General features: G+C 40.1%; 1 protein-coding gene across 6 annotated transcripts in view; it reads left to right on the top strand.

The window, feature by feature from the left end:
* The window catches only part of LOC132823340 (transcription elongation regulator 1-like), a 106,136-nt gene that overhangs the window by 34,110 nt on the left and 51,384 nt on the right, over nt 1-20,642 (top strand). For all 6 annotated transcript variants that reach the window (XM_060837044.1, XM_060837045.1, XM_060837047.1 and 3 more), the window contains exons 3-5: nt 608-760; nt 10,747-10,987; nt 15,096-15,434. In XM_060837044.1, coding sequence (XP_060693027.1) covers nt 608-760; nt 10,747-10,987; nt 15,096-15,434 — 733 coding nt within the window. The remainder of the gene's footprint in view (nt 1-607; nt 761-10,746; nt 10,988-15,095; nt 15,435-20,642) is intronic.

A 20,642-nucleotide genomic window follows, 5' to 3' on the forward strand; every position in this document is an offset into this window, starting at 1 on the left:
CCTTGTCTTTCTCTGCTCTTACGCAAATAATCCCAGTCTCTCTAGTCTCAAGTTAGAGCTGATTTGCTCCAGCTAGGCACCATTCCAGTGAATCAACTTTGCATCCTCACTCATGCAGTTACATCTTTTCTGTCGTGTGGTAACCAGAGCTGCAGACGAATACAGCTGTGATTTATCAAATATCTTAAAAAGATCATGACCTCCTTACTCATAAAGACAACTATCCAACTCACCACCTTTTATCATCCAACCCACACACTGCTCTGCAGCCTTCAAGATCTGTGGATAACACTCAGCAAGGTCCCTCTGATCCTCAGTACTTCCTGGAGTCCTAGTGTTGGAGGCTGGTACAATTGCAACATTTAAAAAGCATTTGAATGGGTGTATGAATAGGAAGGTTTTGGAGGAATATGAGCCGGGTGCTGACAGGTGGGATTAGATTGGGTTGGGATAACTGGTTGGCATGGGCAGTTTGGACCAAAGGGTCTGTTTCCATGCTTTACACCCCTGACTCTATATTGCTGTCTTAGGGGGCACATGCTTTCGTCACTGTTTATTTGGTTCAATTCACATTGGATAAATTTGACCTTGCTAATTTATTTTCCAGAGACCACCTTTCATGCCACCTCCTATGACCAATATGCCCCCACCGCCTGGAATGATATTTCCACCAGGGATGCCTCCGGTTTCTGCTCCAGCAGCACCTGGTTTACCGAACAATGAAGAGATTTGGGTGGAAAACAAAACCCCAGAAGGAAAAGTAAGTCTTGGAGAATTCTGTGTCAGTAAAAGGTGAAACAATTTTTTAAATTGTTTAAAATCTTGTTGAGAGTATGGAAAGTTATGGTTATTTTAATGGCCTTTCCTTTAAATATCTTATTCCAAGAGACATGGATGTGGAAAATAATGTATTGTAGTAAAAAATGAGGTCTGCAGATGCTGGAGATCAGAGCTGAAAATTTGTTGCTGGTTAAAGCACAGCAGGTCAGGCAGCATCCAAGGAACAGGAAATTCGACGTTTCGGGCCAGAGCCCTTCATCAGAAAATAATGTATTGTAGCCAAGTATACATATGACACAAAAATAGATGGGAAGGTAAGTGGTGGGGATGATATGAAAAGTCTGCAGAAAAATATAGACTGCTTGAGCAAATATGCATAAACTTGATGCAATGTAATGTGGAAAAATGCACTTTAGAGCAGGAATGAAGGGGATAGACTGTATCTTTTTCTGAATCGCTGGCAGTAACAAGTCGATTGGGACTAGCATCCTAACTGTTCATGATATGTGTTAATGATTTAAATTAGGGAATTAAATGTATTCTGTCAAAAATTGCTGATGATGCAAAATTTGGTGAAAAGTTGAACTGAGTCATACAGCATGGAAACAGACCCTTCAGTCCAACAGGTCCATGCTGACCATATTCCCAAATTAAACTAGTCCCACCTACCTGCGCTTGGCCCATATCCCTCCAAACCTTGCCTATTCATGAACTTATCCATATGTCTTTTGAACATTGTAACTATCCCTGCATCCACCACTTCGTCTAGCAATTCATTCCACAGACAAAATCTTTTTTTTAAATAAAAAATTGCCCTTCATGTCCTTTTTAAATCTGTCTTCTCTCACCCTAAAAATATGCCCCCTAGTTTTGAACTCTCTCACATGAGGGAAAGGGCCCTTGTCATTCACCTTATTTATGTCACTCATGATATTTGAAACCTCAATAACTTTAGCCCTCAACCTCCTACACTCTAGTCAAAAGAAAATTAAGCCTTTCCTGTCTATTTTTATATCTCAAACCTTGCATTCCCAGTAACAACTTGGTAAATCTTTTCTGAACCCTCTCCAGTTTAATAATATCCTTCCTTTAACAGGGCAACCAGAACTGCACGCGACTGCAGAAGAGTCCTACCCACGTCCTGTAGAACCACAACATGATGTTCCTACGCTTATACTCAAAAGGTCTGAGCAATGAAGGCAACCGTTTTAAAAGCCGCCTTAACCATTCTAGGTTAGAGACAAAAAAAAATCTGCAGATGCTGGAATCCAAAGTAGACAGGCAGGAGGCTGGAAGAACACAGCAAGCCAGGCAGCATCCCATTGACCAATTAGGTCGTAACCTCTGCCTGTTTTCACCTATCCCCACTTCACCACCCTGTCCCCGCCAACCCTTTGTCTGCAGCTCCTCTGACACCCACCCCCCCCAGCCCTGAAGAAGGGTTACAAGCCGAAATGTCGACAACTTCACCTCCTGTTCTTCCAGCCGTCCTGTCTGTCGTCTTAACCATCTTGTCTACCTATTCCTCAGCTTTCAGACTGAGGATTTTAAGTATGTAATTGTTTGTCTGTTCTACAACACTACCCAGGGCCCTACCATTAACTGCATAAGTCCTGTCCTTGTTTGTATTACCAAAGTGCAGTACCTAACATTTATCCAAATTAAATTCAGTCCACCACCACTCAGCCTATTGACCCAATTAATCAAGATCTCTTTATAATCTTAGATAACCACCTTTACTGTCCAGTATACCACCAATTTTCATGTCATCTGCAAACTTACTAACCATGTCTCCTATATTTTCATCCAAATCATGTGTATACATGATAAATGAAAGTGGACCTAGTCCCTGTGGAACACCACCATCACAGGCCTCCAGTGCAAAGAACAACCCTCCCACCACCACCCTCTGCTTCCTACATAAAGCCAATTTTGTATCCAATTGGCAAGCTCACACTGAATCCCATGTGACCTAACGTTACTCGTCTACCATGTGGACTCTTGTCAAAGACTTTACTAAAGTTCACGTTAATAGTATCTGCCGCTCTTCCCTCATCAGTCTTTTCAGTGACCTCATTAAAAAACTGAATCAGGTTTGTGAGGAAGATACAGAGATGTTGCAGTGTGATTTGGATAGGCTGATTGACTGGGCAAATTCATGACAAATGCAGAATAATGTGAGCTTATCCACCTTTGATTGCAAATTAGGAGTACAAGTTATTCTTTGGCTGTGAATTGAAGGAGAGGAATTTTCCGTGTGACCTGGGTGTTCCAATGCATTGGTCACAAAGGAAGCACAGATGTAACGGACAGTGAAGAAGACAGTTGTGTGTTGACCTTTGTAGTGAAAGGATTTGAGTACTGGAATGAGGATGTCTTACTGCAATCATACAGGGCACTGTTGAGGCTTCATCTGAAATATTGTGTGCAGTTTTGGTCTCCTTAGAAGAGACAGTACTTTTGCGAGAGACGGAGTGCCGAGAAGGTTTACCAGATTGATTCCTTGGACAACACTACTGATATATGAAGAGAGATCAACTTGGTCACTATTGTATTCACTGGAGTTTATTATAATGAGGTGGGGGATCTCAAAAACCCATAAAATTCTAATAGGACTAGACAAGTTAGATGCAGGAATGAGGTTTCCAATGGTGTGTGAGTCCAGAACCAGAGCTCATAGTTCGAGGATAAAGGGTAAACCTTTCAGGATTGAGATGAGAAGCTTTATCGTACAGATAATGGTTAGTCTGTGACATTCACTATTACAGAGAGTGAAACCAAAACAGTGTTTACAACAAAGGAGGTAAATGTACCTCTTGTGGCGAAGGGGATCAAGGATTATGGTGGGAGGGTTGGATTAAGGTTTTGAGCTCGATGACCATAATGATATTGGATAGTGGAACAGGCTCGAGGGGTCGAATGATCTACTTCTGCTCCTATCGTCTTTGTTTCTTAAAATATGCAAAACAGAAGGATTTGGTAATCCTCATCCATGAATCACAACAGCTAGCACCCAAGTTCAGCAGGTAATAGGGAAGGCAAATTGAATGTTAGCCTTTATTTCAAAGGGACTTAAGTATAAATTCAGAAACTTTTGCTGAACATATTTAAGACACTTGTGATTGCACCTGGAAATCCTGTTTTGGACACTTTTTTTAAGGTAAGATATTCTGGTTTTTGATTAGATTAGACTTACAGTGTGGAAACAGGCCCTTCGGCCCAACAAGTCCACACCGACCCGCCGAAGCGCAACCCACCCATACCCCTACATTTACCCCTTACCTAACACTACGGGCAATTTAGCTTGGCCAATTCACCTGACCCGCACATCTTTGTGACTGTGGGAGGAAACCGGAGCACCCGGAGGAAACCCACGCAGACACGGGGAGAACGTGCAAACTCCACACAGTCAGTCGCCTGAGTCGGGAATTGAACCCGGGTCTACAGGCGCTGTGAGGCAGCAGTGCTAACCACTGTGCCACCGTGCCGCCCAACTGTGCCACCGTGCCGCCCCACTGTGCCACCGTGCCGCCCCCACTGTGCCACCGTGCCGCCCGGTGTTAGAAGTACTCCAGAAAAGGTTCACTAGGCTGACACCAGGGATGAATGTGCTGTCACATGAGGTGAAGTTGACTAGATTGAACCTGTACTCATTGAAAGAAGAATGAATTGCAACCTTTTTGAAACAGACAAGATTCTTTGGGGGCTTGTCAAGATCGATGTGGAAATATAAACTCTCCTACAGAGGGAAACTAAGACCAAAGGGCATTATCTCAGAATAAAGGTTGCATATTTAAGACCAGGTTGAGGAGGAATTTCTTCTAAGAGTAGTGAATCTGGAATTCTTTACTGTTGAAGGATGTCAAGGCTGGCTTATTAAATGTACTCAAGGCTTAGAGATGTTGACTAAGTAAGGGGGCCAAGAGTTTTGGAGGAATTTGAGAAAGTGGAGTTCAGACCACCCACAGCATCACTGAATAGTGGAGCAGACTCAATGGGTGAATGGCCTACTTCTATGCGCACATTAGTCCAAAAATGCTAATACCTGAAATTTCAGTGCCAACAGCTTCCTCCTTTACAGTATTTTCTGCTTTGAAAGAGTATTTATCAAACCTTTAGCTGCTAGTTTTACAAAACAATAAGTTAAACAGAAGTTGAATGATTAGACTGCATTATGCCCCCACAATCAGAAACTGCCCTGCAGAGACTTACATTGTCATGAAGCAGAATCAGTTAGACTGAAATAAACTCTTAACATTTTTGTTTATACATTTTATGTAAGATTAGAGTTTATAAACTAGCTATTGATTCCTGGTAATCTTAGCCTTGACGACCAAGAAGCTTCATGCTATTCCTAGTTGCATTTCTTCCTACTGGCTGATTATTTGGATTTTCTGAGCCTGGGAGTTTGAAAAAGGATGTTCTCTATGCTGTTGCCTTGTTGATGAAAAAATCTTAATAACCCAAAATCAGTTTGTGTTGGAAATGTGAACTGTTTGCAACTTAATTCAAGCATGAAATCATATTTTGTCTGTCCCAGAAAGATGAACAGCTTCAGTTCCTTTGGTATAGCCTACTGACTAGTAAAGATTACCTACAGTGTGGAAACAGGTCCTTCGGACCAACCAGTCCACACCGACCCTCTGAAGAGTAACCCACTGAGACCCATTTCCCTCTGACTAATGCAGTCTAACACTATAGGCAATTTAGCATGGCCAATTCACCTGACCTGCACATCTTTAGACTGTGGGAAGAAACCAGAGCACCTGGAGGAAACCCACGCAGACATGGGGAGAATGCGAGAACTCCACACAGGCAGTCACCCGAGGTTGGAATCGAACCTGGGACCCTGGCGCTGTGAGACAACAGTGCTAACCACTGAGCCCTACTGTTTTTCTCAAGGAAGCCTCACTATTCAGGGTTGGATTTGAAGATGTCAAGTTAGTGGGTGCAGGCTTCGTGCATGAATCCTTAACTGTTCAACAAGAACTTAATTTTTCATTCCTATCTGCTCAAATGTGATCAACTCGGCAGCATTTATGATCTCTGAGATATTTTCTGCAGTGCACTGGAAGAACTGTTAGATACATGTTGGTAAAACATAGAGTTTCAGATTGGCAAGTACAATAAAAGCTGTTCATTTAATTGGTTTGTGGGTGACAATGTGCTCATAGATGTTCTTGAAAATCCTATATCAGAGATTGTCTTTTTGGCAGCAAATCCTTTTCAAATATGTTAAAAATGAATGAAAGTGATTTCAGCATTTTGCTCTTAGTTGCAGATAACAGAAATAGGTGAGAAGACCATTAGCGGGAATGATGAAATGAGTGGGTAAAATCTTGGCAGATAGAATATGATCTGGGAAAATGTGAGATTAAGCACTTGGACAGGAAAAATAAAGGAGTTGAAGCATAGAAGTTCAAGAGGTAATAGGGAAGGCAAATGGAATGTTGGCCATTATTTCTAACGGAATGGAGTATCTAAGTAGTAAGGTTTTGCTAACACTACAAGGCACCAGTTAGACCACAGCTGGAGTTTTTTTTATTTGTGTGAATGGTTTTGGGCCTTTAATTTGGCATTGGTTATTCTGACATTGAAGGCAAACCAGAGAGCTTCACTTGGCTGATACCAGGTAGGAAGGGAGTATCTGATGAAAAGTTAACTAGATGAGGTCTGTACATGCTCGAATATGGAAGAATGAGAGGTGACTTGGCTGAAACATACAAGTTTCTCGGGAGTCTTTACAGGGTAGTTGCAGATGGGTTATATTCTCTTGTGGGAGAATCAGAGACCAAAAGGCATAATCTCAGAATAAAGGGATGACCATTTAAAACCGAGATAAGAAGAAATTACTTCTGAGCGTAGTGAATGTGTAGAATTATTTGCTGTCAGGTGCTGTAGAGTCTGGGTAAAAACAATGACTGGAAACCAGAGTCTAGATTAGAGTGGTGCTTGTAAAGCACAGCAGTTCAGGCAGCATCCGAGGAGCAGGAAAATCGACATTTCGGGCAAAAGTCATTCATCAGGAATAGAAGCAGAGTGCCTGCATGGTGGAGAGATAAATGAGAGGAGGGTGGGGAGAGTACAGTAGGTGAATGGGGGTGGGGGTGGAGGTGATCGGTCAGAGAGGAGGGTGTGGGAAGGTAGCAAAGAGTACAGTGGGTGAATGGGGATGAAGGTGATAGGTCAGAGAGGAGGTGGAATGGATAGGTGGAAAGGAAGTTAGACAGGTAGGACAAGTCATGGGGACAGTGCTGAGCTGGAAGTTTGGAACTGGGGTGAGGTGGGGGAAGGGGAAATGAGGAAACTGGTGAAGTCCACATTGATGCCCTGGGGTTGAAATGTTCCAAGGCGGAAGATGAGGCATTCTTCCTCCAGGCGTAGGGTGGTGAGGGAGCGACGGTGAAGGAGGCCCAGGACCTCCATGTCCTCGGCTGAGTGGGAGGGGAAGTTGAAATGTTGGGCTACAGGGCGGTGTGGTTGATTGGTGCGGGTGACCCAGAGATGTTTCCTAAAGCACTCTGCTAGGAGGCGTCTCAGTCTCCCCAATGTTTAGGAGACCGCATCGGGAGCAACGGATACAATAAATGATATTGGTGGATGTGCAGGTAAACGTTTGAGGGATGTGGAAGGCTCTTTTGGGGCGTTGGATGGAGGTGAGGGAGGAGGTGTGGGCGCAGGTTTTGCAATTCCTGCGGTGGCAGTGAAAGGTGCCAGGACGGGAGGGTGGGTTATTAGGGGGCGTGAACCTGACCAGGTAGTCACGGAAGGAATGGTCTTTGTGGAAGGTGGAAAGGGGTGGGGAGGGAAATATATCCCTGGTGGTGAGGTCCATTTGGAGGTGGCGGCAATGTTGTTGGCTGGTTGCTGTGGAGTCTGGTTCATTGTGTATATTTACTGCTGAGATAGACAGATTATTAATCACTCAAGGAATCAAAGATTTTGGCAAAAAGGCTGGAAAATGGTTTTGAGGATGATTTGATTAGCTATGATCTTGTTGAATTATGAAACAGACTCTCGCTGAATGGCCTACTTATGTCTGAGGACCTTAATGTCTTATGAAAGCCCCGTATGATTTGTCCAACCTTTGTTAAATTGATAGGAGTGAAATTGCCATTGAATCAATGTATGTAATTTCAGGAGTATGAACTTCTTTTTAATGTATTATTACTTGTAAATCTGCTATTGTGCTTCTGAGAATAGAGGTGTCGTCAAGTGTCGAGGGAACAGTGCCATAGGATTTAACTATGACATTTTGTAGGAAGTCTGCACAATTAAATGAGGGTAGCATGGGAGAATTGAGTCAAACTTTTGAACTTGTCAGGTGATGGAAGCAGAAATTTACAATTAACTGCACACCCAATTGCTTGAATAATGATATCTGAGCTTATTCTATTTTTACTCAGTTTTCCTTCTTTTGATTACATCCGATAAGGATTGCTTTCATGTACTTGTGACTGCTCAATGTCATTCTTCCTTTTGTTTTCTATGATTAAAAATTGATGATCTTTGTGGCATAATGCTTTTCACCCAAGTCAGAGCAAACACAAACCATGAATTCATAGGCAAATTATACTTTATATGACAATATAAATTTTCCTCAGTGGTTTATTCAGTAAAGAAAAGTTGAGTAACCTCAAGAATCTGCATCCTGTTCACTCTGCACAAATATAACACCATGTACAGTCTGAATCTTTCCGATTTAATTTATTTAGCTCTGGCAGATGCATTCCTTGGCTTCTGTATCTTATCCTCTTTGTTGCTACACCTTCTAAATCAAGGATCTCCAGGTCAAGTGCATCCTTATTTTTTCTACAAGAAAGTTATTATTGATCCCTGCACAATTTTTCAAACATGGTTAAAAGTGAATACACTTTACACAGATCTTTTAAATAAACTGCAAAATTTCTTTACTACTTCATCAAAGACTGACAGATTTGTTACCACATTTATATCATCAATATGTTTATGCGTACATTCATACGGGAGGTACTCTGGGAAAGAATGATGTGTTGGTTAGGAAAATTTGAAATCCTTTATTAAAATCGATGGAGTGACTTGTATGTCAAGAGTTAGTTTTGAATAAATTGGAATAATTTGTCAATCATGTACCATTGTACAAGATATAAGGTCATAAAATTCCAGATGAACAAGTTTAGGATTTATGAACCTTTTAGCTGCAGAGACTGCACCATCTTTTACAGGTGCTCTTTTGGAAATTGCCACAGACTGAGGAATTTTGCTGGTTTAGAAGAGCAGTTTTGGAGTGAAGGTATGGCCTCTGGTCATGAAGCAATGAAAATTGTAGTGCTCGTGAGATGTGAATGACAGGAATGTAGACATCGTGAAATGTTATAGGGCTGATGGATTTTGTAGTGATTGAGAGGATAAGGTCACAAAAGTTGTCATTGGTCAGAGTCGAGGTCCTGTGAGAAGGATAGTGGATGCTCAGAGGCCCAGTTCCTAAAGGTGTATCTGATTTTTTTTTTAATTGGAAAAGTAAGAATCTGATGTCCGAACCAGTGTATTCTGCAGTCCTCAGCTTAACTGAAATGCTTTTTTCACTGTTTACACTAATATCAGTTCTTTTCTATTTGATTATGAGCCATTAGCAATTTGGGTCAAAACATGTGTTGCCCATTCCTACTTGTCCTTAGGAAGAAGTGGTGAATTTGTTCTTTAAATTGTTGTAGGTTTGTGTTTGCATGTGATAAGCTGAGATTTTCAGGATTTTGATCCAGTACCAAAGAGCTAATGACATCCAACAGATGCAGTCGAAGTGTTCTTTCTCCTAATTGTTGAGGCCACAGGACTAAATATTGCTGTTATGTTACAGAGTAATTACTGAAGTGCCAAAATGAATGCCAGTGCATGTGGAGACTGGGCTGAAGATAACAGTTCTGAAGAAATATACTTTGAAGTTCGTGATCTTGGTTTGATTCGACCTGCCAAGTGATGATATGGGCAGTGCTGTCCTTCCTCCTTGCAGTTGTCACTCTGAAGCCATGTTGTCTTTGTGTGAATTGAGTTGCTGTTCCACTTAGTTGTGGAATTCACACTAAAAATTTATATTAAGCATGTCGAGTTGTGGTAATGTATCCTACAGATGGTATACATTGCAGCCCTGTGAGGAATTGGATTTTGAGTTGCAGGAGCATAGATTGATCAGAATATTTCATCCTAGTTAGTGTCAAATTCTTCATAGTGCTAAGACTCCGTCCATACATATGTTTCTTTTATACTCCTGATTTGCTCCCTGTTGATGCCTGCGAAACTTGGCAAGACAAAAAGTATGCTGCTTCTTGGGATAACAAGTATCTTTTCTGTTGACCAAGCCAAGCTGCGATTATTCCAATCAAGGTTTTGATGGCTGATGACCCTGTGAATACTGTGAGATTCTGCACTGGTGCTCCTGTTTCATCTTGACGCTGGTTTTGCACTTTGCTAGTTAAAATGATTATTGCTTGAAACACCAGTACAAAGGCTGTTTTCTGCTTGTCATTCCAAGCCCTGATGTTATCTAAATTTTTCTGTAGAATGGCATTGACTATTTAATTGTCTAGTTAGTTGAGAGTTTAAGACTGGCATTATTGGTGGTGGTGCTGGAATAGTTAGAATGTTCAAATATCACTTCGACAAGTACATGATTAGGAAAGGGTTGAATGGATATGGACCAGAAGTAGGCAGGTGGAACTAGTTTAGTTTGGGATTATGTTCGGCATGAACTAGTTGGACCAGAGTTTGTATTTGTGCTGTATCGCTCTGACTCTATCACGTGTAGCCAACGCCTCATTTTATTGATTAGGCAGCTTAAAAAAACGTTGAACAGAGCTCACTGCCCTGTCGGCTTCCGCTTGAGGTCTTATTTTAGGTGATAACTATGCCTGTCAAAACAAGTTGTTAATATTTGTTGCACTGTGCTGTTGTTTTGCATTTCATAAAGAGAAGCTCTTCTTTCTTTCATAGGTCTATTATTATAATGCTCGTACCCGAGAGTCTGCTTGGTCAAAGCCAGAGGGTGTAAAAATCATACAACAATCTGAACTGACACCAGTCATGGCCTCACAAGTGATCACTACGACATCAACGCCCATTGGTAGCACAACAGCCCCATCAGTCTCAACACCAGCTTCATCTATTCAGTCAACCACGCCAGCCTCTTCCAGTACACCTGCGTCAGTTGTTACGGTCTCAGCAGCAGGTGCAGGTGAGTAATGCTGCATCACATAGTAGAGATAAATTATGAACAATTAGGAAAGGATTTCAAGCGTTAACTTGATCAGGGCTTTAGACTGTTCATTAAATATGTACTTCTTTCAGTAAATGCTATATTTAATGATATTGTCTACATTCCTGATTATTTTCTGGAGGGATTGTTCTTTTAATGCTCTGAGGTCCAGATGATTTATATTGGGTCAGTATGCATGTTTGTTCTGGAAAATCCAACTTTGATACAAATGAAAACTGCTTGTATGGTTAGTAATCCTAGGATGAGAGTTGAACAACAAACATCATGGAGTCATGATACTTACAACATAGACCATGTTGTATGTGCTCTGTAACCTGTGGTACCCTAGCTAATGCCTAGTTCTCAACCATTATCCTGCAAACCAATTAGTTAATCATTTTGGTGCCTGTTGTGCAGACATTTGCAAACAGATGTGTTTAAATACTGATCAGAATTTTTAAAAAATTCCTTGATGTAAAGCTCTTTGGAATAACCTGAAGTCATGAAAAGTGTTATGCAAATCCAGTGTTTTTCTGGTTAAGATTTGCCAGCTTTAAGCTAATTCAAAACTTCAAGTTCAAGGAACATCTCTGTTGACAGCACGTTGTTTTGGGAAGCTTGATGATATATGGGGAAAAGTTTTAAAGCAAATTGAGGTTAGAGGGCAGGGTTACTGCTGGAACATTGTGTAGCTCGCTCCCCAATTTGAACTTGCATAATTTATTGTTAATAATTTAAAGTGAAAATATTAAAATTATCTATAACTTTAATGGAAATTGCCTTTGTAAGCTTGTCATGTGTTGCACCTCAATAGGCTAGCATACTGCAAGTCAAGTCCTGCTATTCCCTCTGGTGTCACACAAATTAAAGACTTTAAAACCAGCTAACAGGCAGCAGGCAGAATGGACCAGATTTCTGTACTTAACAATTACGACATTGAACTTTTTATTAACAGTCACGAGGACTGTGCTGGTTGGTCAAATATTCTGGTCGATCGGCAGGTCCGTGTAATCCATATAAAAACATATATTAAGTAATAGAAATGTAATGCAGGGAATATGTACATCATGTTTATACTTTATTTGCAGCATAATTCACTGAAATAATAATCCAACTTTGCCTTAAATAAAACTTACCAGCAGAGAGCCTTCTCGTTTGCACCCTCAACTGACTACTCAAACAGTTCAGAGATCATGATAATACAGTGAACTTTTGTTATTTGCGATTTATAATTTTTGCTGGTTTATCAAGTAAACAGGTTCATATGGTACTGGTTAAAACAAAGTTTGCTATATTTGTTACAAAACAAATAAATCAAACTGCAGATAAACCTTTATGAACTGTCAGCATAAAAGTCTCGAGTTAAAACTCTAACCATCTTTAAACTTCCCTTTACACTCTCCCACAAAGGACAGAGGGAAAGACTGTATATACAATTTGCTGAGAAGAATATTTGTTGATCAGTGCGCTGCATCGCTGTCTTTCTTCTCAAGTTACTTGTTTGCACGAGGCACGGGGTGACTGATAAGTCAGACCTTTATAATTGTGAACAAATTAAAAGATGCAACTTATAGTGGCTTGAAAGGGGAAATAAACTGGCTTTTTTCCAGCTTGAGAGACACTTTTTACTGCAGAGAAAAGAGACATTTCTGCATTCGCAGAGGTTTGATTTCTTCTCCCAGACATTCAAACCCCAAGCTGTTCAACTACCTGGAAATCAATCACAGTTGTAGGCAGGCAGCAAGTTTTTATTATTGCAAAATAGTCACAAGTCCACATATCAATCAGCTACTTGTTGCTGGGAAAAGGTTCTGTTCATACACATCCCTTAGCACCATCTCAACTGAAAGCTAGGCTTCCACAGCTGCTTGAACTTACCAACTGTACCAGCAGTACTTGAATTTTATGTTACTGGCTTTTAAAAAGTGCACCAAGCCTTCCCAGTCCTTGGTTTTTAAAACAGTCTTTTCCCATTTCAGTTGCAATCAAAAATACAGAAGAATAAAGAAGTACTGTCTTTCCATATGTTGCAATCTTACTCTCCCACAAGTACTAACATAGTAGCTTAACTGTTAGGTCAGTGTGGCAATTTTACGTATGCAGTTTCCAATTAAAAATATGGATATAAGAACCTGTAATGAAGCTGACAGCAGGTGCATGAAGACACTAAATTTGTTCAATAGATCGAATTTTTATTTAGGCCACTATTAATTAATGGAATTATTCAAAATATTCACAAAGGCTGACACATAGTTTATCAGAGGGACTGGTGAGCCAGAGGTTTGCACATAGGTTTTTATTTCTAAGAAATGAGCTAGAAGAGAATTTGCTTTCATAAGGCTGCTTAGGTGTAGTAATTTGCAGCTTTAAAAAAAGTTGGTAATTTGACAAATAGCATAACATTTGACAGATGTGGAGTGGTGAAATTGTTGGTGTTGGCAAAGCCTCTTGTGGCAACTTCACACTCCAGCATTTATTTTGCATTATATTTGTATAAGTTTGCTTAAACAGAAGGGACTGGTAGCAGAATGATTATGTTCCTGATCTTGCCATGCAGAGGCCTTGGTTTATGAGCTGGAGACCTGAGTTCAGATTCGACCATTAGGAAATTTAAGTTCTATTAACCAAATTAATCTTGAATAAAAATGTTAGTAATGCTAAGCATGAATTGTTGATTTTTACTAAACACTTTTGTATGATTACAAACATTGTTGAGGGGACGAAATCAACCAGTCTTAATTGGTTTGGTCTCTGTGACTCCAAATCCGCAGTGAAATGCCTGACTAAGCCATTAAACCAGGTTATCACCACCTTGAGGATAGTGAACTGTGGGCAGTAAATGCTGGTCTTTCCAATGGTACATATCCCATGTTTTACTAAATACGGCAACATTTTATTAACCACCACCAGGAGTGTACTGGTTGGTCAAATATTTCAGTCGATCAAGAGGACCACATAATTAATTTAAAGACACACACTAAGTAACAAAAACCTAATGTAGGGGATATACTCATCACTATTATACTTGATTTGTAGCATTAATCACTTGTATTTAAGGCAAAGTTGCATTATTATTTAAATTACCAGCAGAGAGCCTTCTCATGCACGCTCAAATGACTACTTGGTCGTCATAGAGTTGGTAATATAGTAAACTTCTGGTATTTGAGGAATACAAGTTTTGCCTGTTTAACAAGATTGCACGGTCATAAAGTGCTGGTAAAAACAAAGTTTGCCAAAATAAAATAAAGTCAGCGTCTTTGATTCGAAACAATATCTGGAGTAAAACTTTGGATAGCAGGTCGCACTTTGACCCTCCCAATTTCATCAGATTCAACTGAAGTTATCTTTAGGTTATTCACAAAAGTAGCTATCCTTCATGTTTAAGCCCAAGTAATGAACATTAATTAGTCAGTTGACCATGAAGCCATGATGCATGAGCCTGATTTTGTTGCAATTTTATATCCAGGCAAGCATTTTTGAACAGACTTCAGTGAGTAAAGATCAAGAATGGGAACACTTGGGCTCATTTTTTGAAATTTAATTTTCTTCTCTTGCTAAGTGGCATTAAGATCAATAATAGTCAAAGGGGCAAAGCACCATAATTGATATCAGCAATTAATCCTGAATTCTGACATGCCATGACTCACTTGATAATTAGGGGAAACTTAGTTTGTTAAATGCCTAAATATTTGAAATGTGAAATTCAGTGTTTTTCATGCTTCACCATCTGCTAATCCTCTCAGTAATTTTTCTGTGCATAAACTACACAGTGTATACCTGGACATGTTGATAGTTTAAGAATCTGGTTTATGTAATTTTTTCTGCTTAAAATTTTGATATCCAAAATTAAAGGTACTATCACAATACATTGAAACTGTTAATGTGTCTCTCTAGGATGACTGCAGGAGAATCTATGACTTGTAATAAAAAAAATTTGAAAGCTGTGACTGTTGAACTGGCTACCCTGTAGATTTTTAAAATATGTGCTAACAATATATCTGTGTATGAGAAAGTGAAGACTTTCTTAGCCTCTTTCGTATGACATGTTTTCCAACAGCTGCTTTTGTTTCATTTTGAAATGGTACAGATCATATGCGATTAAGTGCACCAACTTACTCAGCATTAAAAGGGTTTGGAAAAAGTATGAGGAGTGTGTCAAGTGACGGTGCCAGCTTTACTTTTCCACTGGTATCTGCAGCTCCTGATCAACCTCCACCTGCTGTCTCTGTTGCTAACCCAACGCCCGTCTCTGTAGCCGTGACTACCAGTGCGACGCAGCAGCCAGTACCGCAGTCTGTGCCGCAGGCCATGCCCCCGCCTGTACCACAGCCCGTGCCACAGCCAGCCACAGCAATCCCAGCCTTTCCACCAGTGATGGTGCCACCATTCCGTGTGCCATTGCCAGGCATGCCAATTCCTTTGCCAGGTAAGATACCACTTTTCTGTAACTTTTGTTCTTTCACTTTGTGATCAGCAATCTTATTTTTGTGATAATTGCTCCCTGACACGTGGATTATGTGTTCTCTTTGTTTTGTGATTGCTGTCTATGTTGAAATTCATCTGTAATAATTCCAAGAAGGTTTTATCTTGTGCATTAAAAGTACTTGAAATGTAGGAATCCTAAATATTCACATCATTTGCTCTCTATGCCTCTCCTGACTCATGTCAGTGGTATTGATTTTATAGCAAATAGAAACAGGAGAAGCTCCATCCATCCAGTGTCAGAAATAACAAGTTTCTTAGATTGTGGGAACACAGGTCAGACTTGGGAAGATAGGTGCACCTTCTGAAATTCTGCCTTCTGAAGGGGTGCAGCACACTGATGAGCTAAAACTGTTGTGTATCCTTGCCTAGGTTCTCTGTGTCAAATTTGCTGAAGAAGATAACCTCAGAAGTGCTTTTGTGCATTGATGAGCCAATATCTTCTCATGAATGCTATGATCATGAATTGTAAGAACTTTGTGTATGTATAATTCTTTTTTACCCTTGAGCGTTTAGGTACTAATGCCAGTATCGCTACAGCTACAATACTTAGCGTATTCCATGCAATTGCCAACAAATTAAATTTATGTAACACCTTAATATTTATCTAACACCTATTTGTGTAATAAAGGTGTCTCGTAAAAGCTCTATGGTATGTGACAAAGCAGGACATACTTAACCATGTCAAGGGATATGAGGTAAAATGACCATAAGCTACTGACTTGACATGCGCCCTCGCTTTCACCTTTGATGTTCAGGTTCCTGACAAAACCATTGCTTTTTTTTTCACCTTGAGCCTTGCTCTGGTTCAGTTCCTATCTCTCCTCCTTGGGATTCAATGCCTATAGATTTGAAAGGTTATGATGGATGATGACTTTCGCCATCTACTGCCCATTATGGCCAGACAACCTAAAACATTACTGGATTCCACTCTGACATTAAAAAAAACTTGCCTTTTCTTTTGCAAATCATGGTGACTTTCGTTGAAAATGTATGCATTCAATTATAGAACTCTCTTGTAGAAAAAAGCAAGAAGGTTCCCCTTCGGGGCAATTTTGAAATATCCTGTTGATTCTGGTAGGATCGCTTTATACATTCCACCCAGTCCCTGCAAGATTGTTTTGAGTTTGCAATAATCCCTGGTATTTTTTTTTTAAATAGTCAAGTGTCTGCCCTTACCTATTTTCAGTAAAAAGAACAATTCCTAACTTGAGTTTTGTACAGAATTTTGTGTGAGGTGTGCTTGATTCAAGGCATCTTTGCTGATAGGTTGCTGCTGTTTAAGATCTTTCCAAACCACCGATTGATGACTACAAGTGACTCTACAAAAGCTGAGTGATTAATTCAGACTGACCTGAGCCATGAAGTGAAGTCTTAGAACTGTGCTTGGGTCACCCTGTTTGATGATATGATCCCTGTAATGAGCAACAAATGTTATGAAGAAATAAATTTTCTGGTGATTGAAAGAAAAGAGCAAAGGATAAGTTTTAAAAAAATTCACTTCAACATGCAATCTAAAATTGTCGACTAGCATGAGTCAACGGTTAAGGAAGAGATATGTTTGCATTAATTAATGCAATCAAAATACTACTTATGAAACACTTGAAGCAAAGCCTCACTCTGGCAGATATCTGGTATTGCAGAAAGAGTAACACTTTTTTGGTTCTCCAGTATGCTCGTGTCTCCCTGTGACATCTGGTCAAAACTTCAACCACCCTTGAGCGGTCACTCGACTTGACCCAAGTTCTTGCAGGTACTGCTCCCTCCAACAAGGCACACCTTGCCAATTCGCCGTTCCTGGTATCTTCAGAGCCCTGTCTATTACAGTCACTTCCTTCCGATAAACTGAGCTTAAGTTAGCATCCTGCTTGGGTTGTTGACACAAAACAGTCCACTACCTTTGTATAGTGGTAGCTGCTTTGTCACTGCATTTCCCATAGCAGCCTGTATTTTATTCTGAGATACTGTGTCAAGGTATCGACATTGCCATCTATTCTCGATGGGTTTCTGTTTGTGTGTTTTTTTTATCCATGGCAACTAGATTACTGAAAAAGGCTCATGCTCCGAAATGTCGATTCTCTTGCTCCTTGGATGCTGCCTGACCTGCTGCGCTTTTCCAGCAACACTTTTTCAACCAGATTGCATGGCCATCTCTCTGAACGAAAGTGTTTATCCAGAATTTTCTGTTTTGCTCTGAGTTGAAAGTACATTTCAAAACATCCCTATTTTGTAAAGTTCAGCATTCGTGACAAATGCGATTTCTCTAAATTTTACAACTTTCTTGAATTGTTGGGAGTTTTCTGAAATCATCAAAGTAATGCATTGGTAAAAGAGGCTCAGGATTTCATGTTGAGCAGTTTCTACAAAATAGTACAACTTTCATTCTTGATGAAGGGCTTTTGCCCGAATTGTCGATTTTCCTGCTTCACGGATACTGCTTGACCTGCTGTGCTTCTCCAGCACCACTCTAATCTAAGTGATAGTTACCCCATCCTTTTCCTGTGCAGAATGGACAAATCCCTTGAATAGTTAGTAATCTCAACTTTCCTTTCCCAAGCAATATCATTTAAATACTTGTTCAGGTGCAACAAGTATGGTAGAGGCAGGGACCTTTGAGGCACTTAAAGACCTATTTAGGTGAGTACTTGAAACGCCATAACATACAAGACAATGAGCAAAATATTGGAAAATGCGAGAATGTGTAATTGCTCGATGACCAGCATTGACTCTATGTCTGAAAGTCCATTCCCTATGCTGTGAAAACTCAATGAAGCTGATCCCAGAATGGTGGGCATCCTGTTCATTTAACTATGTATCTGATTTCACTTGGGTGTTTATTTGACTTACTCAGATGTGAAACAGTAGATAATAGGTGCAGGGGTAGGCCATTTGGCCCTTTGAGCCAGCACCACCATTCATTATGATCATGGCTGATCATCCACAATCAGTATCCTGTTCCTGCCTTATCCCCATAACTCTTGATTCCACTATCTTTAAGAGCTCTATCCATCTCTTTCATGAAAGTATCCAGAGACTTGGCCTCCACTGTCTTCTGGGGCAGAGCATTCCATATATCCACCACACTCAGTTTCTCCTCAACTCTGTTGTAAATGGCCTACCCCTTTAAACTGTGTCCTCTAGTTCTGCACTCACCCATCAGTGGAAACAGCTTCCTGCTTCCACAGTGTCCAAACCTTTAATAATCTTATACGTCTCAATCAGATCCTCTTTCATCCTTCTAAACTCAAGTGTATGCAAGCCCAATCTTTCAACATATGATAGTCCCGCCATTCCGGGAATTGACCTCGTGAACCTACACTACATTCCCTCAATAGCCAGAATGTCCTTCCTCAGATTTGGCGACCAAAACTACATACAATACTCTAGGTGCGGTCTTACCAGGCCCTGTACAGCTGCAGAAAGACCTCTTTGCTCCTATACTCAATTCCTCTTGTTATGAAGGCCAGCATATTAGTCAGTGTCTCAGTATTTTTCTTTCAGCCTCCTTGTTGTGTCTGTTACCTTGGGAGTTATGAGTCATAAATACACTTAAGCTTGTATACTATTCATCTGTTAATAGACAGTCCATGAGTTAAAAGTCTAAAATTTGGCCATGAGAAAATGATGGAGTTTTTTTTTTAGCTGGTGTTACTGGCGGCTGTTCAATATTTGGAGGTGTTGTCTGTTTCGGTTTTGTAATTTGGAATTTGGAGATTGTTTGCTTCAATGGCAGATTTAATTATCTGCTGATCTTTTTTTAATATTTCTCGGTTAGTGTACTTCTAAAACTCTGTTTTTACTTGGAATTACCTTGGATTGAGTTGATCAAGTGTTCAGCTGGAATATCAGTCTTAGTGTGATAGAATTAAGAGCTTCCAGAAGAGGCTGAATGGATGAGAGTTCCTAGTAAAAAATGCATGACTGACAACATTTTAATGTGCAAGACTTTGAGTACTTTTGTGCAGAAAAGTTATAAAATCAGAATACAAGCAATCAGAATGAATTATTTGATCAATCAAGAGGCAAACTGTATTTTGTGTTGGATGCATATTGGCTAAATTAGGATAAATGATATACAGTGGCTGGAGTTGCATTCTGGGCAAGAATAGTTTATACTTTATGAAACACAAATTCATATCAAATGGTACAGTTGGAGTTATTTAAAAGACACAGTTAAATTTTTTTAAATTTTGTGATGTGGAGGCCATGTACTGATTCTGGTCTGTTAATACTGTGACTGAACAATTGAGCACCTTCATCAAATAAGTCGACAGCAGAATACTCTAGTTGGATCAGCTTTTTGTCTGTTTGTCTGTTTTCCACATTCTACTACTCCCAGTCTTTTTCGCTAGGTTATCTTCTTGTCTTTGCTTCACTTTACCTGTTTCAAGTTTCATTGACATCTTTTCCATTCTGACTGAATATCTTCTTTGCATGCCCACATCCATTTCCCTTCTGACTCCATTGTGATTCCCCCCAGAATATGTTTTCGTGTGCCAGCTATGCTTTCCTCCTATTCTCTGTCGCTGGTTGTTGCACCCCTGTGGCATCCCAGTTACCACAGCGTATCCCTAGCATCCATACGTCATTTGATGCATTTACCCCACATAAGTATTGGGTATGCTGTCTGAAGGATCGTTCTTCCACTCAACTCTTTTCTGAAGAATCCCTTCAAATATGGAGTTTATGCAAAACATCTTATCACCATCTGTGCATTGTGAAGTCTGTATGAAATAATATTGCTTCCCACTTCAAATTGTATTATTTATCTATAGGATGTATGTGGTTCTTGGGCTGTTGAATTCTTCACTAAACCATCACACATTTAGTAGATTTTGAGGCTTCTGAATTTCAATGAGAAAGTGTTGAAAGGTGACAATAGTTCACTATTTTTCTGTCTCAATATAAATGAGGTTTGTTTATTTCCATTTCCTGTGAGCTGGCTTTCCAATGGCTATCAGGTGCCTCCATTTATTGATTGTGCAGTGTTAATCAATGGTGCAAGGATGTGGATTAAATAAGGAGCAAAGGGAGCATTAAAATTGCTGGCTTCCATTGAGCAAATGTATGCAAAATTGCCATAAATGTAATAATAGTAAAACAGCTCATGCAACAGTGTTATTGGTGGTGCAGTGTTCCTGTCCTGGCTGAC

Source organism: Hemiscyllium ocellatum, chromosome 16 (genome assembly GCF_020745735.1).
Source record: "Hemiscyllium ocellatum isolate sHemOce1 chromosome 16, sHemOce1.pat.X.cur, whole genome shotgun sequence".
In the NCBI taxonomy this organism is placed as follows: Eukaryota; Metazoa; Chordata; class Chondrichthyes; order Orectolobiformes; family Hemiscylliidae; genus Hemiscyllium; species Hemiscyllium ocellatum.